The following is a 27,122-nucleotide window of genomic DNA, read 5'->3' as shown; positions in this document are numbered from 1 at the left end:
AGCTTTAAAGATTCTTGGTGTCTGCGAACTCGGTGTGCAGGCAGAGGTGAAGGTTATGATCAACTGCAAGTTTTGCCACCATCTTGGTCATGCTAAACTGAAGAGTAAGGTAGGAAAAACTGGAGAGTGTAGACACAGCTGAGGACCCAATGAGCTGCAGATACACTGTGGAATGAACCTGGGGAGATGTCATCAGTGTTCAGCAAAGTGTCATGTGATGACTGTAGTTTTTAGTGGGGCCTGTAGAAGGGAAGGAACCTGTGTCAGCAACCCCTGACTCTCAGCTAGTCCATGAGAGCTGGCAGACACTATAGGCACTATACAGACACTCATGATCATCTCTGAAAGGTGATGGAGAGCAGGAGAGGTGGCTGAGGACTGCAGGAACCAAATGTCTCCCTGGTCTTCAAAGGAGGACCCAAGGAACCTGTCAGCATCACTTCCATCCCTGGAAAGGTAATGGAGTATCTCCCTCTGGAGGCCTTCTCTATCTATTCACAAGGATGACAGGAAGGTGATCAGGAATAGTCAGCATGGATTCACTGTTTGACCAACCCAGTTTCCCTCCATGATGAAACAACTACCTGGCTGGATGAGGGGAGAGCAGTGGACTGTGAACCCTGACTTCAGCAAGGCTTTCAACACTGTCTCTCACAGCATCCTCCTAGGCAAACTCAAGGAAGCGTGGGTTGCATGAATTGACAGTGAGGCGATCTGGGACCTGGCTGAACAGCAGATCCCAGAGGGTTGTAATCAGTGGTAAAAGGTCTAGTTGAAGGCCTGCCCCTGGTTATGTCCCCCAAGGTTCAGTACTGGGCTTACTAGTTAAGTTCTTCATCAGTGACTGTGATGAATGTCCAGATGTCTCCTCAGCAAGTTCATTGACAGCACAAGAGCTGGGAGGAGCTTTGGGCTGATCCCCTGAGTGCTGTGCAACCCTTCAGAGGACCTGGGCAGGTTGGAGAGATGGGCAGAAGGGAACCATCTGAAATTCAGAAAAGGCAAGTTCAGGGTCCTGATGAACACTTCATAAGCTCAACCCACTGTTGCTTTTACTTGAAGAGTTTGATTAGCAAGATAACAGCAGGAAAAGAATATGTATTTATATCAGTATTAACTGCACAACTACTTACATACTAGTAAGTGAATTTGGTTTTTTGTTAACTATTCTTTTGATAATCTTTTACTTTCACACAAGGATTTCATACTCCTAAGTAATTTAATCAAAATCTTGTATAAAAGGAATGAGCTTCTGCTTAAGGTTTGATATAAATATTTATTAAATCCTTAATCTTGAACTTCTTAAGAAAATGTGTTACACCTTTAAATGGTGTTGGCATTATACAGACATAAAATACAGACATTATACAGACATAAAAGAGTAGGATATGAAGCAGCCTCTTAAAAACTGAAGTATGGTCTTCACTAATGGCTCTTAGGTATATAAAATCTATTCATAGCTAAAAATGCAGGAACTGATGTACAGGATTTTTTTTTTTACTTACAAGTGTCTCTTGAAGAGGAAGAACCTCTGCAGATAAACTGACTTGCTACAGGGATAGCAAAGGAAGCGTTTTACTCTGCACTGTCATTTTTATGTGGGCATGTGTAATGCTTTAAGAGTGTGAGGTCCCACAGGGAGCTATAAAAGACTTTATAAAGATCACCTATTAGTAATGGAAATTTACACTGTCAGTCTCTTCCTTAGAAGTAATTAGTGGTTTTAGGGGAAAAAAAGCTACTAAAAATCATGTTCTCATTTGATTTTTGAAATACGTGGAATAGTTCAGCAGTGAGAGAAATCATATATTTACACCTATATAAGCAGCTTTCTTGCAGTATTGTGACTGGTCTATACTATCTATTTCGCACAAGTGAAGCAACATAAATCCATATAGAGAGAACATTTTGGGGATAAGCATGAATATACACAGCCAGAGCAAATTCAGCATTGGAAACGTCAATGGTGTGAACTCCAGTGCTGTGTACAGCTTCTATTAAAGGTCTCACTTCAGAATATGGCATATGAATAGGAAATCCAGAGACCTGGAAGAAAGAAAGAGAAGAAAACAGGTTAGAAGAAAAGATGAAGGCACTTGAATAAAAACATAGTTTAAAAAAAATTACATGCTGAGTGAAACAAATTATCTTTACTAGCAGCCTGAGGTGATGCAACAGAAGAACCTATGTTTGTATTTTGGTAACACCTCCCTTTTTCTCACATACTCCAGGCAAATTTCTCACATTTTTCCTCTTTAATTTGCTTTAAGTTCAAAGTGAAGTTATTTAGAATCCACTAGAATAAAGTTATATTAATGAATACATATAGCAGAGCTTCACTGCTTTTTTGCCTTTAACCAGATGTGGCTGGTTTTAAATCACTCTCTTCTCCTGGGCTGGGATTTGAGCAAATGTCTCCTGCTCAACAAGAACTGAAACCTCAACTCATTCTGGGGCTGGCCAGAGCTGCCAGTACTGTCACAGATGTTCCATGTGGAAAGCATAAGGCCCTTCCAACAGCCTGGAGGAAGAATGCACAGACACACCAGTGGCTGCAGTGAACACATCAATCCATTTTCTTCTGTCTTTAGAGAGTGAAGCAAAGACTAGAAAACTGAAGAAAAGCATGTTGTGTGGGCTCCTGCACCTGTAAGTAGACCGTGTCTAGCACTACTTGGCACCACCAGCAGGTTCCTACTGACCCTGAGAGCTGGTGCTGGGAGATTGCACTCGTGTCTATGTACTGGCAGCAGTGGCTGTTCTGCAGCTATTAACTTTATACTCTTATGTTCAGAAACTTTTTACCTTCAACATTGCAAATGAAATAAACCAGATCATTCCTTCACTCTAAATGTATTATAATGGTTTATCTTTGGTATAAAATCTCTTGTGAATTTTGGTAGTAGAAGAAATAACTAGCCTAGGACAGTCTTCCATACCACAGAGTGGCGATACTAAAAACCTAGGGATTTAACTTCTTGCTTCTATGCACAAGCCATTTATTTATGTTCATAAGTGTACCCTGTAAGATCCCAGCTGTTTTTGCAGCTCTGCCTGATGGTCATCTTCTATGTCTTTGCCTTGATTTTGTTCCAGCAGTGGCAGAAAGTTACGGAGGGTGGAGGTGCAGTATCTGTTCCAACGTGTTGGGCGCGTTGGTCTCCATTCCATAATCTTATCTTTTAATATTTTTTCAATCCTGCAATCAGATAGACTGATTATTACAATTCTAGTATTGGACATCTGAACTGATCACCCTTGGCAGACAGTACAGATTCTGAGAACCACACATGACCTCAGTTAAACTTACTGCTCACTGAAAGTGCAGAAAAGCCAACCTAACTGTGTAGTAATGTCTACATTGTCGCTATCGGCATGGAAGGCCATGGGCTTACAACCCCTTTCTAGTTTATCACCTTCTCCTCTCATCCCCCCACAGCATTTTGTTCTTAGTGAAATGCTAGAGCAATGATTGATTAGTTCTTGCTTTCCTGGCAATCTCTGTTGAAGAAAGAGAATTTTAAGAAGTCCTGAAACAACAGCTTCTGATTTTTTAGGCCATTCTCCTGGCATTGAAAGCAGATTTTTAGGCCCTAGGCATGAACACCTAGGAACGCTCTGGTATCAGCACTGATGGCACTTGCTCTGGAGGTAGCATTACCTGCTCTGTAGCTCCAGTGCAGCAGCCTTATCCGAATGCTCATAAGTTAGTTCTTCAGGCTAGTAATAAATAAAATAAATATTAAGATGTGCAATCACTTCTAAACATATAACAGTGTAACTTCAGGAGTTTCTGCCTTGATGATGTTCACAGGAGTTTACAACTGTGCTAAAATAATCTATTCTTTAGATTAAAAAGAAAAAAGTTGACTTTTTCTTTATAATACTGAGCTACTACTTTAGATATGTTTGCATTCAAGATTTATCCCATTTACTTCACTGTTACTCTGCGATCTTAGATTGACAGAATCTGAATTATACAGAATTATACATGAATTCTGTACAAAATCAACTTCTTGCAGTATTCCTGCTTTCAGTTTTTAAAGGAGTTTACAGTGAAATCTTTTTAAAAACCAATGTTATTACATAATACACTTTACTGAAGAAGTCCAAAGAATGTTAGTATGTGTTTCTTTATATCAAGTCTGTGATGTCTCAAGCTCTCTTTTTGAGTTGGCAATAGACCCATCAATACCTGAATGCTGCGGAGACCAGGGAATGGGAAACTTCTTGAAAAGAAAGGCTTCCAGTGTTTTAGTTTGCTGATATCAAAATTTATCCTTCCTGGGGAATCATGTTCTTGCATATTAAACCAAATCTACAGGAAAGCAAATTTGGTTTAGCTTTCAGCATGTAATCACACCTATGGAACACATTCCACTTATATAGCAATAAAACAGAATATAACATTAACCTCCTGTAGCAATTTTTTCTGCTGTTCTGAGCTGCATTTCCATCCCTCTGGACTGCTGCACAATTCTTTCTGAATTCTGAATAAATTCTTCCAAGAGCCCAGCCCAGTGCTGCTGTGCTGTGATGCTTGGTAGCTGCTGTACTCCAGCACCACTGCTCTTTTAAGTGTATCTTGTAGAATACAAGCAGAGACTGCAGACACACAAGACACAGCTTCTGGACATGTTCTGTCAGCACGTGGAACCCATGTCTTGCACTGCCCTTCTTTACAGGCATTCATTTTGGTCTCTGTGCCTAGTCTGGAGCATGCAGGCATTGTAGAATTCTTGTTCAAACAACCTTTAAATAACTATTTCTAAGGCAGCAAAATGTACCAACACTTACTATACAAATGTGTGTGACCCTTTGTAACTGTGGTTCTGTGTGGAGCCTTCTAGGCCAGCTGGTTCTGCCCCAGTTGGGTGTGAGGTGGTGTGGCTCTCCTGGCAGCACACCTGCTCCGTCTCACTGAGACTGGAATTAGGTGCCTTGAAAGATGTTGTGTTCTGCAGTTGGAGTCAGTGCTTAAGTCTGTAGTTGCTTCTTTGAGCAACTGAGTTACATTTTTCTTAACTGGGTTTAGTATTGCTTAAACACCAAACAACTCTACCACTCCTCAAAATGCTTTCAGTGAAAGAAGCGACACTTTTAAAATAAATGTGCTTTAGAATAATAAATCGTCATCTTAAGTCAGGATCTGTGTTTAGAACAGAACACAGAAAATTAAGTAACAAAACAAAACTCATAATGCATGGCATTCCAAAAAACTGAGGAACAAACTTCTAAACTCAATTTCCAGCTTCCATTCAAATAAACCCTAGGTTTTTTTAATAAGTTTGCTTCCTATTTTCTCATTCTCAGACTTTGATACATTTTTCTACCTTGTTATCATGCCTTTGTTTGTATCCCCAGAACGTGGGAGGTCTGGCTTACAACCAAGTCAGGGAATGCTGCCAGGACAGTTCCCAGGGTTTCTGAACCTCCCAGCACAGGCTCAGCTCCCAGACAGTGGCTGCTCCTTCACCTGCCCAGAACTGCACAGCTCTTACAATCTCTTCTCTCTCACCCCACTGTCTCTGAGAGTTTACAGCCACACAATGAATAAATAACACATTATGAGCATGCACTAGTATTACTTGTGTATTTTCAAATAAATGGGAGGACTTGATGCCAGGCAGAAAATTAGTATCATTTTTGTGCCCTGAGGTGCCAGCTCTGTGTTGTGCACACTGAACCATTCAGGCTGTGCCTAGTGTCACACGGACAACTCAAGTGACTCCTTTATACTTCTTTTCTCATTTTTCAGTCACATTTCACCTGAAAACTATTATATTTGAGGAATGACTACTCCTCACCTAAGCAGTTGTAATCTTAGGCCATCCTCTCTGGGAAACATGTAAGTAAAACCCAGTAACAAAAATTACATTAACAGATCTCTTAATCCACCCAAATGCTGATTAAAAAAAAAATCTTTCTTATTTAAAGTATTTAAAGTAGCTGGAAAAGCTACTTAATAGCCTAAATATGTTTACAATCATGAACAAATTTTGCCAAAGGTTAAAAATATAATCAAGTTATTAACCCTTACATGTATAAAAATGTGACAAGACTGGGCACACTTACATTATCACAGCTGATCAGACAGTACACGTTTTGTAAGGGGCAGAAAGTATCATACTGCCCATAAAAACATCCAGTACTGGGATTCCAAATTACATACTGACTTTGTTCCAAAGTTAATACATATGCAGTTGGTCCCTAGGAAGGAAAAAAAAAAAAAAAAAAAAAAGTATGAGAAAGATGTTTGAAAACTGGCTACAAGGACAGTATGCTTTGTATTCTTTGGAATACTGAATTTTTAGTATTGAGGTTGATAGTGCTTTTTAGGGCAAACTGCTTGAAAGAATTTACAGGTTCATTACAGTTCAAGACAAAATAATGTGGCAGAGAAATGTCAGACATGTAGAGCTCCGGGCCATTCTTAACATACAGATTCTGAAAGCTGCCTTGTGTCAGCTACAAACAGATGTGAAATTTCACATACAGGAATGTTTACCAGATGCTGCTTCAGTATCAACACGTCCTGTTTGGCTACTGCCACAGCTCTCATCCATGGGTAATCTCTGAGCTGAAGGACTTCCATCTAGGCAGCACACTGTGTCTCAGCCTTCAGCCTCGCTCTCAGGCACGTAAGGAATTTCCCAGCTCTCTTTATATTCTCTATCAGGAATCTCTAAACTGCTCTTCTATGTTCTTGCCATCCCTTGTATTTTCTAGGTATCTTAAAATACCTGGAATAAATCTCCTCCTTACAAAATGCTTTATTAAGTAATAGCATCTCCATCAGATTTTGAGGGGAAGAAATGTATCTGAGTACCTGTTCCTGTTACTGCAGTATCTCAGAATGTGCTTAAGAAACTGGCTTAGAAATTTTTACCAAAAAACCTTTCACATGTATGTAGAAATTGGCATTATAAACAGATACCACCTTTTTGAAAGGAGCAGTAGTGGCCAACTGGAAATCTGAATGCTTCCCTGAGAACAAGGGCATCTCCCAAGCAGCAAAACAAACCTGTGTTTCAGTTCTGGGCCAGTCTGAGCCCAGCTGCTGCCACAATGGCTCCCAGCTGCCCAGGGCAGAGCAGATGCTTCACCTGCCTGCTTTACAGAGTGAGAGGGACTTGTCCAGCCTGAACCAATCTATCTTTACTACTGCTGCAGCTCTGCCATCAGCCTGAGAGAGAATCAGCTGATGTGTGTTACTATTAAGAACCCCTGGCATGGCCCTAGCCCTCTCCTGTCACCTCTGAACAGGTACCAAATCCCACACAAACTCTGTCACAGCCTCTATATCCATGACTGAGATGCTGTGAAGGGACTATTTCAATCAATGTGTCCTGGATACACCATTTATACAAACTGAAGTCAAATCAAGGGTTACAGATGCTTGTTACAGTATCATGATGACAACTACTACCAGTTCAAGCATGGAAACAGAGGTCCAGGAAAAAACCCCAGACAGACAAAAAGATATGCCTTCAATTTTTTATTTGCTTCTCTGAAAAGAAGCAGTTCCCAGCCCCAGTGTTTAGATAATACCCTGGAAAATCATCACAGCAAGAAACAACTATCCATTGCTGGGGACCAAAGACTTCACAAAATAAAAGTTAGTATTTAGGCCAAATGAAAGAACCCTCTTACCTCAGGAATGGCATTTCCAATGATAAGCCAGGCTTTTTTCCCCATACCAAGAAAATAATTACACAAGAGCACAGCGTGTTCTTCCTCATCTCCCGCCAGAAGATAAAGAAATTGCTAATTGAGGTATTAAAAAAAAATTAAATATTTTTCTAGGCAGTTATCAACTTAAAAGAGTATTTGGTAATGTTTCTTAACATATCTGAAGCAAGGAGTCCTCTCAGATCTTTGCAACTGATCTTTACTGATTATTGGTCACTGCTTTAACTGCTTCAATACACAACATGAAGAGTGAATCGTGTGAGAATCCTTGAGATCTGAGATCTTATCACAAGAACCACAGTCTTTGTCTTTTTTAGAAAGATAATTTTTCAGAAAAGCTCTGAGATGACAAAGACTTCATCTATGATAAACAGTGTTTGCTGTTAGTCTCTAAATGACAGTATTTGTGTGACAGGGAAGGCTACATATCCCACTGTTGCTTACACTACATGCAGTGTCTTTTCTGTAGTTCCCTGGAATGACAGTGATCCATTTTAAGTCTAGTTGTAAAGTCTCCATCAGTTAGCATCCCTTCACTTGTGCATGACTTTGACATTATGGACTGGTTTATAACTGAGAAAAAATCAGAGACACTATGAAGCCCTAATGTATTCTTAGCTTACTGCAACCTGTCAAAGAAAAATTTTTGGCTCAGATCAGAATAAGCAACTTCTTTCAAGCTTTGGTTCTTTTCCTTTGAAATAAATGGCTCAAAGAAAAATATTCCTCACAATAACAGAATCACAGAATAATTTAGGTCTGAAGGGACCTCAAGAGCTAATCTAGTACAACCTCCCTCCAAAAACACTGGCCACTAGGATGTTCATCACATTTAAGAGGATAAAGAAATTATTTTTAATGCATTGCTTACATCTGATGTACTCCATAAATCACAAATTCCAGCAAATGACACACTATCTGGCAAAAAAGGAATCAAAGCAACATATCGAGCCACCAGTTCCTGCAAGAAAACAAAGCAGAGTAGGTCACCCCTTTAATTCAAAATGCTCTAGTGTTATTATACCAGTGTGAAGCATATTGCTGTTTCCACTCAATGACAAAACACTGAGTAACTTCAGTGCAGTAGCAGCTAGCTCATTTTAGAACTTGTATCAAAGACTGATATGATTTACTGCCATTGAGGTTTGGGATGATTCTTTGTCTTTTAAAGGACAATACTCATTAATACACTTATTTCTCCCCTGAGAAGAAAAGTATTATTTTACCGTATCATTCTATTTGAACTTACTGTGTATTACACATAGTCATTTGTAGTTATTACTACTTTTATTTTGAATCTATAGATTTTCCTTTGCAAAAGGTGTAGCTGTACAGCACAGATACAAAGCTGGGATTTGCTTACGTGCACGTGCACAGGCAAACAAACAAACATCTTAAAATCTGTATCCCAGAGACTTCACTAGCTTTTCTAGGTACTTACTGCTGCTGTTTGAGATCTATCTGGGACAGCATCAAGAAGCTCCTGTGGTGGATTCAGAGGTTTGATATATCTGGTAATAAAAACTGTTTTTCCATCAAGGTCAATTACAGTTGTTAGGCACTGGCGGCTTGGAAACTTTGATGTACATTCAGCTTCATATTTTTCTGCTGCCTGGAGCAGTTTCTCATCTTCCTGGGTATCAAACTTCAAAAGACAGTAGAATTTATATAAAACCTGTTTTATTTATAGTTTAGACTTAAGTCTTTAGTATATTTGGCCATATTTCACCATTTAGAGGGCAATGAAAGGAGTGTTAAATTCTTTTCTAATAGCACTTTGAACTTGCCTTGTAGTATAAAGTTTTGCTTACAGACATAAAATGAAGGTCAAGGCAATGGAAAATCAGGTAATTTGCATTTACTTATGAATGCCAATAATGATCTATACGTATAAGCTGACTTTATTAAAGCACTGAAAAATGTAGTGAAAGTTATGGCCAAGTAACACTGGGGGCATGAGGATGTAACCCCACATATTAAGTCAAAAGTAAACCATTATGTTTAGATACTAATAATAGGTACTATTCCCACAGCACTCCATTAAAACCACAGTTGACATTATGCCTAAAATCTCAGTGATTTTTTTATATAAATAATACTGCAACAATGCTGTTCAATGCCAAAATATTTGCAGAGAAGATTCAACTGATTTTTAGAAGAACCTTTATATTTCAGACTTCTCTAAAAATTCCACATTTTTAAATGAGATTTTTCAGAAGGAAGTGCAGAACTCAAAAGCACGTATTAATTATACAATGCCAATTATTTCATGATGTTATCTAAGATATCATCTTTTAAAGGTATTAAGATTGGTCAAAATTATCTATTTAGAAATCCTTGTGTATTTTGAGTGGTGCTGAGAATTAAAGTTCATCCTTCGTAATATTTTTGTTTAAAATAAGCCATTTTGTCATTTGGTACTCTTCTCAAACTAACCTGAGGTGGAACAGCTGGGCACTGTCCTGCAGCTAGACCTCCAAGTTAGAAGAGAAGGCACATGGTGATTCTTCTCAACCATAATGAACAGCAGAAAAGCAGAGCCTTTGGCACATTGTAAATTTAAATGTAGCAATTTACTGCAAATATTACTGGCAAATAAACAATTACTATGTCACTGTCAAGTAACACAAACAGCAAAAAGGTTGCTGAATGGCACAAACCCAAGCTAAATCTTACACTGGGAACAACAGGAGTATCTCAACTGATTTATTAATATTGTACCTTCTTAAGCATTTCATTCATCTAACAGAGGTTCAGGAAGGACAGCAGGAAAGAGAGGAAAAATAAGTAAAGAAACAAAAAAGGTACCATAAAATAACTAAAGTTATGATCAGCATCCTAAAACACTATAGAAGCATTTCAAATTAACTGCAGGTCAGTTAATAGAAAGTAAGAAAGTATGGCAATAGAAAAAAAAATAGAAAGAAAGAAAGTGTTGCAAAGAAATAGAAATAGAAAGAAAGAAAGTATGGCAAATTATTTAGGGTTTTTTTTTTTCCACATTCTTTCTATAATAAGTGTATGCATTGCATCTGGAGAGTTGCAGCAAAGAATTGTAATGAGTAGTGTTTTTAGTCAAAGGCACTTCTGGTTTACTAATGAAACTGAAAAAAACAGCAGCTGCTGTTTAGGAATTATTCTCTTCAAGATCTTGAGGCATGCATGGATATTCCAGCTGGTGGATGGGGTCCGCCGCTTGGGACCCAGAGAGCCACAGCCACCCCAAAGGATGTCTCGCTAGAAACAGCTCCTTGGGGGGTCAGGGCTCTCCTCAGCTGGCAGAGGGGCTTCTCAGCAGCGGGCAGAGCAGTGATTTTTCAGCTCAGTGATTTCAGCTTTCAGTGATTTCAGCTCAGTGCTCTCAGCTCATGCCCTTGTGAGTTAGCCCCTCTCTTAGCTGGCCGTGGTGAGAGGGAGAGAGGTCTCATATGGAATTTCCGCAGGTGGCACTTTATTGAGAGAGTACCAGCGAAAGTGATCCAGGGACGAGGAACCTCTGCTGACCAGAGGAAACTCAGGGGTTTTTATGGGACACCAGGGTGGGAGGAAAAGGGTACAGAACCAATCAATTGTAACAGATCTACATAAAATCCCGAGGGGGCTTGTGGGTCTCCGGACAGGTCGCCGTGGCTAAGAGGTTTGTCTTTGTCTTAGGGGCTCTGGGTGAAGTTGTGAAATTCTTCCTTAACTCCTCAGCTTGGCTCCCTCCAGGGCAGAGCAGCCGGGGCTCCGCCCACTCCCACAAATTAAGCCATAAATAATAAATGCTCATTTGAACAGTATAAACACAGAAGCAAGAAAATACTCTTTGCACCTGCCACCTCCTTTTTGTCCACTATTCACAAATACTCACAGAAATGCTTTATTGTTTACAGAAGCACATGGAAAAACTACATGCTCACAGACAGAAATGCCAATTTGCTTTCTCTTAAGATTAGAATTAGATACCTGGGGAAAGTTATTTCTCATGCATTAAGTGCACATCTCACTTAATGGTGGTATCTAATTAAACTGAACTGAGATAAAAAATTTGAAATAAAGCACTCCAAATTTGTATGAATGTCCTTCTGTACTTGCATTCATGTCCTCTGGTACACTAAGGAGACCTATTAATATGCATCTCAACAACTGCACCACTGGAAACAAAGAGCAAGAGTATGATGAATTAGTGATTAGTTACCTTCTCTCTGACAGACTCTCCGGGGATGAGCTGTGGCTCAATGGTAATAAACAGTGTTATATATGAGCCCTCACTCAGATTTCGCACAGAATCGTAACCTCTCTCCATACCCACATTCTTTTCTTTGCTGTAGCCAAGGAGAACTGGAGGAATGTTGACCTTAAATGTACCATCAATCTACAACAGATAGAGAGAAATACTTCTCATTAAAAGCAAAAAAGCAATAGTTCCCTCTCACATAAATTTGCTACTTGTGCCTGCATATTTTCTTTTGTTAAGTTACAAAATATTAAAATAAGAGAATATGACATTTATGTTGATTAACTGTGGGGAAAACATGAGATATCGCATTGTTAAATATATTAATCACAACTTGATTTCAGCCTCTCTTGCGTATTATGAACACTAATATTTAATGAAATGGAAATCATACACACTAATTTACAAAGAAAGAAAGAGTGTCAGCCTTTCACTGCTTTTCTTTCAAACCGCAAACTCTACATGGCTCTGTTTACTTGGAACAATAAAAAGAGGACAAATTAACAGGTTGCACAATTATGCTTCTCAAGGCAGCAGCAGACCAACAGGCCTTTGCCTATGAGTGATGTGGGAATGATGCTCCAGCAACTCAGAGATGGTTCCTCTTCCATGCACAACCTACTGATGCTTCTTGGGTGGAAATGGAACTTTATCTGGCTTCCGCATGGAAGTGCTCTAACAGACTCACCAGCCCTTTGCTGCTCCCCCTGCTACCACAGAGAGAAAGGTCTTTCTGAAGGGCTGGCTGAGACAAGAGATGACAGGCCCCACACTTGCTTGGGCAGGTTTCAATAGTGGAAGTACCCAACTTCAAAAGAAAAGCAAAACAATTAAGGTCCTGATTGGGACACAATTAAAACAACTGTCACCAGAAAGGGTGTCTTCAGTGAATGTGGAAAATGAACAGATGACTCACTGGCATGGCTCATCAAACATTTAAAAACAAAATTAAGTTTTGATGAGGAGAAAACTAAATATATCATTCAAAATTTCTGCTCCAGTATATTAGAACAGGATGATGAAATGCCTAATTTGCTATCAAAATTTATTTGCTAGATGCACCTTGCTACAGCCACTGTGCTGATCAGGCTTTTTCAAATTTCATATGAAATCCTGTTCAAATGCAAAGAATCTCTACTGCTGGGAAGACCTATACACTCTGCTTAGGCATTCACAAACTCTAACACCTCCTCAAAGAAAGTCCGAAGTGTATCTGATAGGAATTCTAGAGCTACTCTGGTTCTGTAAGAAAGACTGAGATCAAGAATTGAAGAACAGAGGCTGACATCAGTATAGTAAATCCTTAAAGATGGCTTGTGGGATGGTGGCTGTGTCCTTCAGTATGTATTGGTAAGCAGTCTGTTAAAATGTCCAGTCTGCCCATAAAATCTCTCAGGACTGGGAGCAGACACACTTCTCAAGTGGATTTCATTCATTCAACAGGGAACAATTCCCTAAAAATGAGCACTGGATGATGTTTCTTGTTTGATGACCTACAGCAATGCTGGTCACATGTGACACTGTCTGCACAGGATGGCCAAAGACTCATGAAAAGAAGGTCAGATCTTATTACTTACATCTCCTTTAAAATCAATGAAAGCTTCATGCTACAGGAAACCACAACCCTCAAAGAGATAAATTAACCAATTACCCTCCCAAGCTGAAGAGAGCATATTATTAATGATCTAGCAGAAACAAATGGACTACGTCTGGTTAAGACATACACTGTCCAAAATTTCTCAGCAATGAAAAGCATCCCATGCTTTCCTGAATCCCCATTTACATTCTGTTATGCCTCTGCAGAAAGCCCAAGAAAACCACTTTGATCACTGAGCACTGCACTCAAATTAAATTAGACTCCTATAGACTTTCCCTCCACCCAAAGAATTGGGGAGGCTCAGAATATGCCTTGAAGTTCTTAAGGTTCTGTGAAGTGCCCCTTTTGGCCAGAAAATAGCAAATGATTGTGTCATTAGGAATGCAGCTGATGCCTCAGGTTCTTACTTCATGAAGATTCTGACTTTCTTGATCAGATGATTTGATCTACACATAAAAGCAACTGCTATGCAGAAGTAGTCCTACAGCTGTATTACAGTATGACAGGACTATTAATGGAAAGAATTTGGCTTCCTTAAACTAAGTCCAGGATGAGTGGCTGGAAAAAAACAAGTATTTCTTCTGTGAAGAAGTACATGTTTTACTATTACTCCCATGACTAACTGTTGCTATTTCTTGAAGAAAGTGTCTCTTAAAAGTTCTAAAAATGGAAGAAAGAAGGGATTGGGAGAAGCAAAGAAAAATCTTGTGATTCATGGAAAGTGTGAAAAAAAAAAAAGTTCAGTCAAATTTCCTCATCTATTTAGGTGATTCAATTCCTAGTCCTTCTATCTAGGCTGTGCAATGCTCTCAAAAGCCACTCAGAAAACCACCTGAAAAACAGAGGTTTTAACCTTGCTACTGAAGCCAGGTTGAATGCAGCCAGGCTGCAGTGTCACTGTTGAGTATATTTTTTCTCCCTTCAAAACCTTGAACTGACCGGGACATACTCAGCAAATCTGTCAAAAAAATTCCAAGTGGTTTCAAAGATATCTTCAAACAATTCCATAAAAATAAACTAACAATTACAAAGAACATAATTAAACCTGACATCCCATTTCCAGCTCTTTTCCATTCTCAGTTCTGTATTTTATTTCAAATAAAATCACTTACCCTTGCTTGAAAATATATGGTAGTAAATGGAATCTTAACACATCCCAGCCAATGTCTCTCAATACGAGTGTGGATTCCACTTCCTCTTTCATGATCATCCTATTAAGAAGTTGCCCAACATAACACTTTGTAAGACAGCTTCATTTCCTTTAATTCAATCAACAACTGAATCAAGGCATTAATAGAAATTCTGTATTAATTTTCTGTAAGTATCAGTCCCATTACTAGTGCAGCAGTAATTATTCTGCGCACCTTTCAAACACACCAGATGCTGAAAATACGTCAGAACATCACAGTCCATGATACAATGTGGTTGCACTGTAGGGTATAAGTCCTGTATAACCTGTGATGGAGGGCTTAAAACTCTGACAAGGAGTCCACAAGACTCTTCTCAGACAAAGCAAATGAAGGTCTGGTCTTCTAATGAAGTATTTTATTAGTATTTAGAAAAGCTTTTTGAAGTTAACATTGTATGAAAACCCTGTGAAATCAAAAAACTGTTTTCATGTGTACTGCCTATCAGATTTCCAAATCTTTTATGATCAGCCTAGAACTATTTTTAAAAAAACCTCTAGCATGACATCCAAGTTTCAAGAGTCTAGCTTCCTTCCTTCTGCTTCATGAAGTATCATTTCAGTTTTGAGGACAGGATTCTGTTCTCAGCGAAGTGTGTGCATTATTTATTTCTGGGTTATGTTTTCAAGAATGTTGAGTACTGCTATTTTTGTGTCTGCTGAATTGACTAGGAAAGCTTTCACTGAATTCAACAGGGGAAGGAGTTATGCCAACACTGAGAGCTTACAAGAATTTCTTGTTACTAGTACTTGCAATTTTTGTCTCGTTCAAAAAAATTAATACAAACAATCAATAGATGGTTTGGGCTTTTTTTTTATTATTTTACCAAAGAGCCTGTAAAACAAGATGAGACAGCATAACAAGATAGTAAAAAATACAAGAGCTGGGATCACTCATCTGAAGGAAGTAAAAAACTCTAATTAAGGGTAAGAACAGAATTCAGATTACAATTCATGATGCCTCTCAATTTTAGGACCTCCAATCTCATTAAATATCAGTAAAACACACTACATATATGTGTTCAACTCTAGCAGCATTTTATGTGGTGCAAGCTGAATTTGTACAAAGGTTAACACCGTAAAGATTCCTCCCCCTGACAACCTCGCAGTATTGACTGGATATAAAATCATAAGGAATGACAAAATAGAGAAAAGAGTGGCACAGGAGGAGGGAAAGTTATTACATGGAAAAGTCTTGTTCTGGCAACTTCAAAAAGCTCACAATGTTCTCTAATGTACACTGTCCTTCAATTATGAACTCACCTCTACAGCATCATGAAGTACTTCATCAAAAACATTAATGAAGACTTCATCTTTTACTGACTGCAAACTGTGGGTGCTGTAGTCACCATTTGGAGCTCTGAAGAGTTAAACAAATCAAAAAAGTGATTTGAACAGTACAGGAAAATGAGGATAAATCTGAATGCTCAAATTAAATTATTATTATGCAGAAGTAACTTGGTTTCATTTCGCCATACCTAAATGGAAGCTCAAGTTCCTCATTCCAGCAGGGGCTGGGACCTTCTGCTGTTGTTGTCCGGCAGACTGTTCGCTGAAAAGAAACTTCTACAAAAGGACGGACCAAAACCTACAAATAGATACCAAAACAAAGGGAACAGACCTCTGTGGGAATTCATCAGAGCACATTAAATGACACATTTCATGCACTTAAAAAAATATTTGTTGTGGCAGTCAGGCTGCTTCAGCCCAGGTATAACTTTAATATGCCTTAAATAAACCCACTTCTTGGGTTTCTAAGCATTTATGAAGCTTTTAAAAATACTTTATACACTAGCATATCCAAAAGCTTATGTGTATTCTGAATAGTTGATGTATTCATATACACTGGGTAAAAACCATTTTCTCCTGAGAGTGGAAAAGCTACACGCTTTCTAATCAAGGAAAGTAACTGAAACAGAACATGTGATCCAAACACCAGTGGAAAAAAAGTGCACTTGTATTATCTTATCTGTAATCCAAGAAGCCTTCAGCTACAATCCCAGCTGTCCCTGAAACCGGCTCCTATGACAGATAAGCAACTTCATCTAGACAAAACAAACCCCTAATGTGATTAAAAATGCCTTATTTAACATTCAAAGGCATATGTCAGAACTTTTTCTACATTTCAAAAAGCTGTAATTTTGAAGGAAAATCGTAAGGAAAACAGTAAAACCCCTGAGGGTCTCTCATCTTCATTCAGAAGGATGCTGAATTTAGTTTTAAATTGTAATTTCAGTGCCAGTCATAAGAATGGCTGTGCTGGTTTAGACTAGCAGTGTACTGGACCCAAAGTGCAGCCTGTGAAAACAGCCAGCAGCCAAGACACACAGAAAAGTAAGAACTAAGCAGGCAGAGATGGTATTTTCTCCTATTTCTTCCAGACTTCAAATATTTTCAGATGAAAGACTTTCCTAAGTCTGTAATGATTTTTCTATTAAGTAACTCCCAATGGATCACTCTTGCACATACCTGTCCAATACCCACTTCAGCACAAACAAACCTCCTTCATCCACATTACATGTAAGCACCTTCTCTGGGCACTAACCAACTGCTGAATGACGAATCACAATCTTCTTCTGAAGGTCTGTTTTGAACCTAACTCCTACCAGCTTCATTTGCCCATCACTCACATTTGTATTACAGTGCAAGGAAATAGTCAATCCTTATCCAGTGTCTATGACTTGTGATTTTGTGCCTTTTTACTGTATTTCTCTTCCTCTACTCACAGCTATGGGTGTTCTGGCCGAAAGTCCCACCATTTTTCACTGGGCAGGAGCCACTCACTGTATCTGACAACCTTATCACCCTTCTCTGAACTTTTTGCAGCTTTACTCTCTTTTTGGAGATCAAAGGAGTGGACAAGGCAACCTTGGCAATAAGGTATCTTTCTGAGGGTGAATGCTACTGTCTGTGGAAAAGAGGAACATTCACAGCTTGACAGAAAATGTCAGTTTTGTAACATACCTGGTTGAATGCCCAATCTGGGCTGTTAGGTGGGCTCTGAGCTGATGGGGAAGCTGCAAACATCTCGTTAAAGGACCTTGAGGATTTTGATGGCTGTTGAAGTTTGCTACAAGAGGAAACATAAAACAACCACCAGGGAAGAGAGAGAAATCATCACAAAATACGAATCCTTCACATTGTCTATTAGCCATTCAGAATTCTGGAAATAGTCCTGATGTTTTTTGTTACAATTTTGACAACAGGAAGATATTTATTAGATCAAATAACACAAATAAAATGCCAGAAAGGAGTATTGAGAGTATACTTCTTATAAGGCTCATTACAAAACAGTACTTTGTGCCTGGAGGCTCTCTCTTCTTAAGTTTGTCAACGGCAGACATTTTTTTTGCCTACCCCACACAATCTCTCTGAGCTGCAAGTTTTTAAGTTCAAATAGTTGAATCCCTTCAAAATTCATGAACAGTGTAGATCTTATTGTACTGCGCCAAGGCCTCTATGGCAAAAAGGAATTATTATGAATATTACAGATTTGGCAGCCCAAGAGTGAAGGAAAATATATGTTAAACCATTTATTTTTATAGTACTTGCACCTAACTTTTTCTTGTAATAAGACCACATTATAGACCATAAAAGAGTAACTATTCACGTATAAATCAGCTGTATATATAAAATAAGATATCATATAATGCAAAAAGATTGGATGAGGTTTTAATTATTTTTGTAATTCTGGTAATGAATTGAATTTTCCATCTTCTTTTTCCTGTCAATTAATCGTTTTTTTCAGTATCAATTTATTTACAGAGTGCAACAGAACCTCTAATATAGTATGAGAAATAACATCTGATGATGCAAAATTCTGTATCTGGCCAGCTTGGAAGTACTTCTGAGTTAAATGCAAGGTGTATTCATTTGGGGGGAAAGAGAGAGAACACTGCATTAATACATTGCTTCTGGAGCTGAACCAGACTGTTCAGTGTCTCTACATGACACATCATCAGGCAGTGCAGGCACCTTAATGTGCCTGAGTGTAAAAGTCACTTTTAAAATTAGAGCCACATTAGGCTCGGTCTATTAACTTAAACTGTTCATCAAGGAGAAGACCAACATGCTGCACTCAGGAGGAAAATATAGTATCTTACAGTGAAGAACTGGACTTTTTAATATTTGTTTTTGGTCTTTAATTAAGATGCTATGAATTAAAATTTTCATGAATATTATCAAGAGGCTTGCTTAAGGGATAATTCATCTGGTATTACCAGAGTTATAATGCTGTCAAAGCTGTAACTTATCTTTCTGACAGTTTCTGGTAAAAGATGTCTTGCATTTCACAGCCGCTGAAAAGTTATTATATTAATCTACAAACTTAGAAAATATCATCCCTAATAAAAAAATAAATGTATATATGTATGTTTTTATCATGAGAATCAAAACAGCACACATGGCTGAATTGTAACATCTGTTGCTTCATCTGTCCTCAAAATTTTGAGTAGAAGCCAGAAAATGAATCTGTACTGGAAAGAAGCTTTTAAACATACCTCATCACTGGTTTTCTCACTGGAATATCATAGGCTCTGATGATGTTCACTAACAGTTTTATGTCTCCATCTGATAAATTCTGTGCCGTGACCTTCTTCCTTTCTTTTCTTCTTGGCCTTAATGGTCGTTTTGGCTCTGCCAGTTTAAAGAGGCCAAGTCCCAAAATGCTAATAATCATAAACCAAGTATTTAGTCAGTTTTGCATAGAATCCAGCATTCTAGTGTTACCATGACACACATGAAAATTATGCACTAACATGAAAAGGAAATATTTGCTCCTGCTGTTGCCAAACAAAACTCTCTGAAATGTCAGTATGTTGCAATTGTTTAATACTGCACAATCCAGTTCTGTCTTATATTTCAGGAATTATAACTTTAATGTGCAAAAAAGCTTGGTTGTTTGGGGTCCTTTTTCCCCCACAACTGTATAAGGGGCAAAAAAGACAATTACACAGCTTCAAGATAGATGTAAACTACAGTGCTATAAACAAGGGATCTAGCAGATCATGATAACCACTGTAGAGTAGGGGCAAAGCATCTAAACTACACAGCTACGTACACTGAACAGCAGGCTACAGAAAGGAAGCAGAATCAATATACCACGACATACCCTGGACCCTCAGAACTTAGAACCAAGGCAAAGCAGAACCAAAGAAAAAAGAAAAATAGGAAAACAATAAAAAGAAGATGTGTGTTTTATTTATGCAGACGTATGTAATGTTTACATCATTGATATCAACTGCAGACATTCAAAAACCATATTAAAAAACTGACAGCTAATAGCATTTCTTCCTTGCAATAAAAGCCTCACAGTAATTACAGTTAAAATAACACCAAATCACAAGTTACTGAAATATCTCACTAAGTGAATATTAAATATACCATGGTGTATTTTAAATTCAGTAACTATAAACTTTGCAAATGGAATAAAATATGAATTTGGATTCATGATGAGAAAATATAAATGAAGCATTTGATTTTAAACAAAAGTACTCTTGTTCAGATTCTTCTCTACTGTCATGTGAAAACATCAACTAAAACCAAGCCCTGAAGCCTTTTGTAAGAGAGCAAGTCTCTGTGTCTCCAGCAGATGGGACTGTTTAGATTTATACAGCTGGAGAACCACTTTGACTGTTTTAAGGGTGTTGTGTTTAGAGTGAACAGAAGCAACTTCTACGTGAAAGAATAAAGTAACTTTCACAAGTTGTTTACTTACACAGATTTTAAGTGAGCAACACTGAGTCAACTATACTGTGATGACTGATACACATTAAAATCAACAGGTATGGGATTTGAAACAAAAATCCAAAGAAAGCGATCAAGTAATAAAAAACACAGTAATCTTAGAAAAGCAGTAATTTCCAAACTCAGTATTTTTTTGAACATAAACACCATATGACAACATTCAGCATCAGCATCAGAAGTATATGGGAAGTAAAACAAAGAAAATTACAGTTAAAAATCTATTGCACATTATTTGCAGGGCATAGGCACTGACTGTGAGGAAGCATCACACACAGAACCAGACAGTCATAGTGTTACTAACTCTGACACTTGCCTGAAAATTGGAAATACTCAATCTGGCACCAGCTGGACTATGCTCAGCTCATCAGAAATGCATCATATCCCTGTTATACATCTTACTTACAGCTTCACTTTATTTCTGTCAAAAGCAGACTTTTTCTTAAAGTTTTGACTAGATTTTGTTTACCAATACACTGTACTGGCAGAGGCGTACATAGTGATTGGAACCTTCTCTATTATACTAAACACAAAGTCAAATCAGTCAGTCACATCAACACACTTTGCAAAATAGAAATAAAATGCAGGTGGATTTATTTTTTTTTTGAACAAATAAAGATAGCTCTCTTACCCTAGGCTTGGAATCTCCTCTTCATTGACAAGGTCAGAGAGAAGGAAATGGTGCTTTGCTATGAGGAAACGGTTGATTACTGATTCTCGAACCTGTGAATGGGGACAGAGAAGAGACAAAAGTACATTTCTAGTCCAAAACCACTGCCAATATTTGCATTCTGATTAATTAACACAAACAAATCATCCGCATACATATTCTTCATTTTTTCCCCAGTTTCACAAGGGTCACAGTTAAAAGAAAAAATTCTTTCCAACACCTATTTCTTTAGAATGTTAGAGCAGCTAATATTAGCAATAGAGTGCTTCTCTAGAAACGTACAGGCTAAATTGCTAGAAGAATACATGAAAACATACAATCAAAAATTGTCTTTAAGTGCTTACAGCTCACCATCAGAAACAATCACAACAACAAATGACATGACATTAACAGACATCTCTTTTCCACATCTAAATGAAGTTGCAAAAAAGGCTGTAGGGAAATCTATATGGTACCAGTTATGCAGATCAAAAGGAATACTTTGGACTACAGAACTGGCAAAGCCTGTATTACAAATACTGTGATTTCAAATAAATGTTTAAAATTCTTAGTTCCTTTCATCTCTTTGCTGAGGTCATAGAGTGAAGCATAGATTAAAGCCTTCCCTCTTCTCCTAACAACTATGTGGAAGCAGACTGAAAGAATATTGCCTTTGTCCATTTTTCTTAGCACTAATGCTAGTAATGGCTTCATACCCTGTGCTAGTACAACATCAGAAGCAATACACATATAAAGATAACATTTCAGACTGAATTGAATTTCAGTTCTAACAGGAGCAATCTAATTTTCTAGCCTATATGACAATTTATAGAAGTGTAAAATATCCAAGTACTGTTTTAAAAAAGGCTACTTGTATTTAATCTAAGGAAGAGGCAAACCAAGGTCCTATAATGTATGCTATTCTGTACTACCCCATTACTATTCAGCGTGCTGCAAAACCCATATGTTCAACGCCATGCAAAACATACGGGGCTGAGACAGACATGACAGCTTTGTCAAAAACAGGGGGTTTATGCTATCCTATTGTATCTGGACTTTGGCACTTGCCTGGATTTTTTAAACACTTTTATGTCTATGCTTCTTTCACAATGCAGTCTTTCTAACCAACAATTTTTCTGTCCTACTTTAATTCAACCTTATCATGATATTTCATGTTTTGCTGGCAGGCTAGGATTTGATACACATTCTGGTATTTACACAACTGGCAAGAAACTGGTAGCCATGTTTTGCACTTGCTTTTTTGCCCCTCTGAAATTGTAAACTTTTCTTGGTTAGATGATGAATGTTTACCTTCTTTTCCCCTAAGGATTAAAGAGAAGGTCATCTTAATATAATGAAAACTAGAAAAATACTTAAAATCAATATGAGGAGAAGATGTTACTCTAATAGCACAATGAAGGTAAATGTGATGGAAGATATGCTCTCTGCCTTAGGCTGCAGGACAAGACACTGTGTATTACATTACATGATTTTTAGATGTGATTAGGGCCACTTTCATGGAGATAATTAGCATCATAGCCTACAACAAGGAAAACAGGGAGGGGGGAAATCACTGAATTCCTGGGACTCAACAGTACAAATCTCTGGGGCACTGGAGCAAAGAAGAACTTACAGAACTGACAGAAATATCCAGAATGGCTGGTCATTTTGTGTATTTCATCATTCTCAATAGCATTAAATAGCACAGACCTCCATTTGTTCAATTACACGAGTTTCAGGCCTAACTTGGAATTTTAAAGATGCCCATAGGTCACATTTAGAGATGAATCAGGTTTTAGTATTCATGAAAGTATCCAAGTACAGAAGCAACACAGGGTCTACAGGAATATGGTGAATCCATATATTTAGCATCTTACCTTCTGCAGATAGTTGGCAACAACTGCTCTGTGTGCATCTAGGTAATTTTTGCTGTCAATCACATCCCTCTCTTGCACTCTCTTCTCATAGTCCTAAAGATATTAATGACAGTTTGTGCTTCAATATATATTCAGTGCTTTATCACATATAAGAAAAATGTTATGTATTTCATTAATAATAACGTATGGACCACAGTAAACCACAGCAGATATGAGAAGCCTGTAAAGCCATTTCTAATGCTAGTGTATACAATATATGCTAAACTTCAACGAATAGAGACAAGAATACCAGTCAGTCACAAGACTCATGTGGTTTAAACTACAATTAATAACTTGATGATTTCCCTCTCTTAAAGCTGAACTTTGACCTGCTGCTATAAACTGAAATTCCATTTGAACTGGAAGTGGCTTCACTTACTGCAGCTTCAACAGGAAGAATCCTTTACAAGCAGAAATGATGCAGTATTCTTGGAAGATAGTCTGAAATCGGAATTGTGTTTTAATACTAATAAGCACTTTTCCAAATAATTAGTAATTACTTTTCATAGGGTGTAAAAATCACTTGGTGAGTAGGCCTGCATTTGGTAGGGAGAAATATGTTAATGGGATATCTCTTAGGGTTGTGGTTACTATTCTGATTGACTACAGTGAAAGATCTACTGACAGATGCAACTTCCATTCACAAGTTTAGGGAAGTGTCTCATAAATTAAGAAAAGGCTAGAGCTATTACTCAGCTTTCAAGCAAAACCAGAGCTAACAAGTCAAGAGGATCTCCCAGGATCTGCAAATCACACTGGCTTTAGAACCAACAGCCAGTTATGTAAAAGTACTCAGTAAAATTGATCTTCAGGTCTCAGCTTTAACAGTAAAGACAAACAACTCAATGCCTAGTTAGTGTCCTCTAAATAGCAAAGTGTCCCTGGAATCAATTATACTCAGTTTCTTCACAAGTGACCTGAATGAGGAAACTCAATGCACTAACAGCAGTTCAGCCAAGGATGCTTGATTAGGAAGGGTAGTTAATATAAGTGACTGAACCATAATTCAGAGGGCTCTTTATGACTTAAAACTATGACAGCTGAAGCCTCAATTAAAAAAAGAAAATTCTGTATTGAGGGTGGAGTAATTTCATGCACTGGCACAGACTGGAAAGCAACCAGAAGAGTAACAGCCATACTGAAATAACTGGGTTTAATGACAACCAATGACATGTTCTCTTGGCAAAAGGCAAACCACAGGATACATGAGGACCAGCATATCCTACAGACATGACAAAGGGAAACTACCAGACTCTCCAGCTTGACACTTGAGGGGGCACACCTAAAATGCTGCAGCAAGTTTGCAGCTGCCAGTCCCAGAGGAATGTGGAGAGACTGGATGGGATCCACTATGGAGCTACTAAGACAGCCAGAGGCCTAGAGGACATGACCTACAAGATGATGTCAGAATCTCAGAATAATGGAGATTTGAAGAGACTTCTGGTGGTCATCTGATCCAAACTCTCAGAGTCAGAACAACTCCAATCAGAATGCTCAGGGCCTTGGACAGTCGAATTTTCAGTATCTCTCGAGATGGCAACTTTACAAACTTGAATATGTTCTTTGTGAAAAATGTTTTCATTATATTTAACTGGAATGTCTCGTGGAGTAACTTGTGTCTACCATCATCTCACCTCTAAAATGAGTCTCTGTTTTCTCTGCACCACTGGGTACCTGAAGGATGCAGTAAGAAAGCCCCTCAAGCCTTGCCTGCTTAGGTAAAAACAACCTTAGTCCTTACTGCCTCTCCTTGTAGTCCATGCGCTTCAGCACTTGCACATATTCTGGTAGCTCTCTACTGGACTTACTTCAGTATATCAGAGTTTTTCTTGCACTGAGCAAGGTGTTCAAATTCATCAGTTTGGGGAGGAGGTTAATGAGCAATGCACTATCTGCCCACAATTCTTCAAGAGGCAGTTACAAAGGTGAGGGTGCCAAGATCACCTCTCTAGACAGTACAAGGGGAAACAGATATTAAATGCAGCTTGGAAGGCTCAGGTCGGACATTATTATTTTTCTTCTTTTTTTCTGAACAACCTCTGGAAGGACAGCAAAGCACTGGAACAGGTTATCCAAAAAGGCAGTGGAGTCTCCCATTTAGAGGATCTCAAGACTTGGCGAGACAAATAAACAGCTGACCTCATTTAGTGCTGGCAACAGTACCATCACTCCAGCAGAAAGCAGGACCAGAGAACATTTTCCAAATAGTATTTCCATTATTTTACAAACTTTCAGACCTTTCTGCCAAATAGCTAGTAAACCCACTAGGAACAATATCACTTGAAACTTAGTTTTGAAGATCACAGCATATAAAATAAGCTTGGAATGGGCAATCATGGGTTTATCCGATTTATCCTTAATGAAAAAAACCAACAATTCTCCATCAAAATAATTCTTAAATTATGGTTTTCAAATTTTGAATGATAACATAAAATGAATGAAAATAGTCCATAAAATTAACTGGATCAGAAAGGTACAGCAAACATGTGGTACATCTTTTATTTAAAGATACAAAACTAACCTAAAATTAAAAAAATAATATTTATTGCAAAGAGCCAGATATGACTGAATTAACAAGTATCTTTAAAAAAATACATCATCCAATAGAAAGGAAGAAAATATTTTTAAAATAAATCTATGTCAGAAGAAGTAGGGATGAAACAGCAGTCACCAGAATCTGAGATGATTCTGATCCTCCTAAGTCAATGAACACACTAAAATGCTCCTTAGCCACATGAATTGCTAAGAAAAAACAAAATGCATTACTTAGCACTAATAACAGAGTTGAGATAAAAATAACTGAAGTATAACCCAAACAAAAAAGAATGCACACACTGCATTTCAATAAGGTAATTAACAGAAGGCAAGGACAAGGTAAGCTAATTGGAACAATGTACTAAAACAGAAATATCTGTAACACAGGCTCTAATAAAAAAAAAAAAAAAAGGTTTTAATTCTTGTTAGAGTCATTGCTTCTTACGGCCCTCCCAAAAACGGCTCAAAAGCCAATAAGCCTAAGCCTGAATTATCTCTGAATTACCTTCTTACGTCTGAAGTCACTTTTTAAAAAAGTATCTCAACTTTAATGAAAACTATCTTATAACATTTTTGTCTACAGCAGTTTTTCCTGTTTCATTTAACTTTTAATAAAGTATATTGTTGTGGAAATATTGCCTTGGAATGCAGCTATTTTAATTAGATGAAAATAACCCTAGAAAAGACTGAAGGAATAAAAATATTATTTTCCCCATGCCAGCATAGCTCCATACTCTTTAAAGAACTGCTTGACTTGACTGCAAGTCAAATATTATAAGGATTTAAACTATCAAAGAAATATTTCAGATAACATTCTACCTGGAAGATTTTCTCACTGATTTCTCGTTCATGTAAAGGGACTTGCTTGTAGTTTCGGAATTCTGCCACCTCCTCATTTCTAAGCCGCAGGAGTCGGAATCTCTTTGATCTATTAAACTCCTCATCAGAAACAAAATTAAATTCTTGCTGCAACTGTTCCAATCTGAAGAAATCAGGAACATGTGCCTCTCCATTTGTAGTAATCTAAATCAGTACCAAAACCAGAAACCTTTTTCATACAAAGTGACAAAAATCTATAAAATAGCTTTTATAAATTTTACATGCATATTGAAAGGATGTTCATTTTAGGCAAAAGCAATAAAGATCGATCACACAGACTGAAACACCAAGTATTTTACAGTAACTGAATAAAGCATATGAGATGATACATTACAGAATATAATAAAATTCTATTTCCTTGTCTCATAAACAAAAGATTAGAGAGTATGAAAACCATAACATGTCAGAGTAACCTAGGAAGCTGTACTGTAACGGAGATCCATATACCGAACTTCAAGTTTTGTAAGTAACTATGTAAATAACCGGCCATGGAAATTAAACAGCTATGTAAATAGCTCCTCAATTAGTTGTTTAGAAAAGCTGAAGCTGAAGCTTCTACAACATCCTCACTAATGAGCAGCTTCTTATTTTGTACCACACAAGCACACTGGAAATTCCCTTGCACTTTTAGGAAACAACAAACTCAAAATCTGTATTTTGTTTTTGATTTATTAACTGATCTGTATGTGCATTCTCTTACACCTATT

The 27,122-nt window shown here is 37.8% G+C and overlaps 1 protein-coding gene across 3 annotated transcripts in view; it reads right to left on the bottom strand.

Annotated features, from left to right (window-relative positions):
- Positions 1-1,283: 1,283 nt before the first annotated feature.
- Positions 1,284-27,122, bottom strand: part of LOC136360215 (complement C1q tumor necrosis factor-related protein 7) — a 99,288-nt gene continuing 73,449 nt past the window's right edge. Inside the window, exons 19-35 of one of the 3 annotated variants that reach the window (XM_066317282.1) lie at positions 26,356-26,559; positions 22,963-23,055; positions 21,068-21,159; positions 19,194-19,361; positions 17,659-17,764; positions 16,173-16,282; positions 15,958-16,054; positions 14,621-14,719; positions 11,873-12,049; positions 9,134-9,337; positions 8,564-8,653; positions 7,654-7,767; positions 6,076-6,210; positions 4,196-4,318; positions 3,662-3,720; positions 3,022-3,199; positions 1,284-2,046 (exon numbers count right to left, since the gene is read on the bottom strand). In XM_066317282.1, the coding sequence (XP_066173379.1) occupies positions 1,858-2,046; positions 3,022-3,199; positions 3,662-3,720; positions 4,196-4,318; positions 6,076-6,210; positions 7,654-7,767; positions 8,564-8,653; positions 9,134-9,337; positions 11,873-12,049; positions 14,621-14,719; positions 15,958-16,054; positions 16,173-16,282; positions 17,659-17,764; positions 19,194-19,361; positions 21,068-21,159; positions 22,963-23,055; positions 26,356-26,559 (2,238 nt within the window). In that variant the 3' untranslated portion in view covers positions 1,284-1,857. The remainder of the gene's footprint in view (positions 2,047-3,021; positions 3,200-3,661; positions 3,721-4,195; positions 4,319-6,075; positions 6,211-7,653; positions 7,768-8,563; positions 8,654-9,133; positions 9,338-11,872; positions 12,050-14,620; positions 14,720-15,957; positions 16,055-16,172; positions 16,283-17,658; positions 17,765-19,193; positions 19,362-21,067; positions 21,160-22,962; positions 23,056-26,355; positions 26,560-27,122) is intronic. The other 2 variants (XM_066317278.1, XM_066317277.1) reach the window with 2 other exon arrangements.

This window comes from Sylvia atricapilla, chromosome 4, assembly GCF_009819655.1.
Source record: "Sylvia atricapilla isolate bSylAtr1 chromosome 4, bSylAtr1.pri, whole genome shotgun sequence".
In the NCBI taxonomy this organism is placed as follows: domain Eukaryota; kingdom Metazoa; phylum Chordata; class Aves; order Passeriformes; family Sylviidae; genus Sylvia; species Sylvia atricapilla.
The sequence above is the reverse complement of the archived record's forward strand: the minus strand, read 5'-3'. Positions and strand labels throughout refer to the sequence as shown.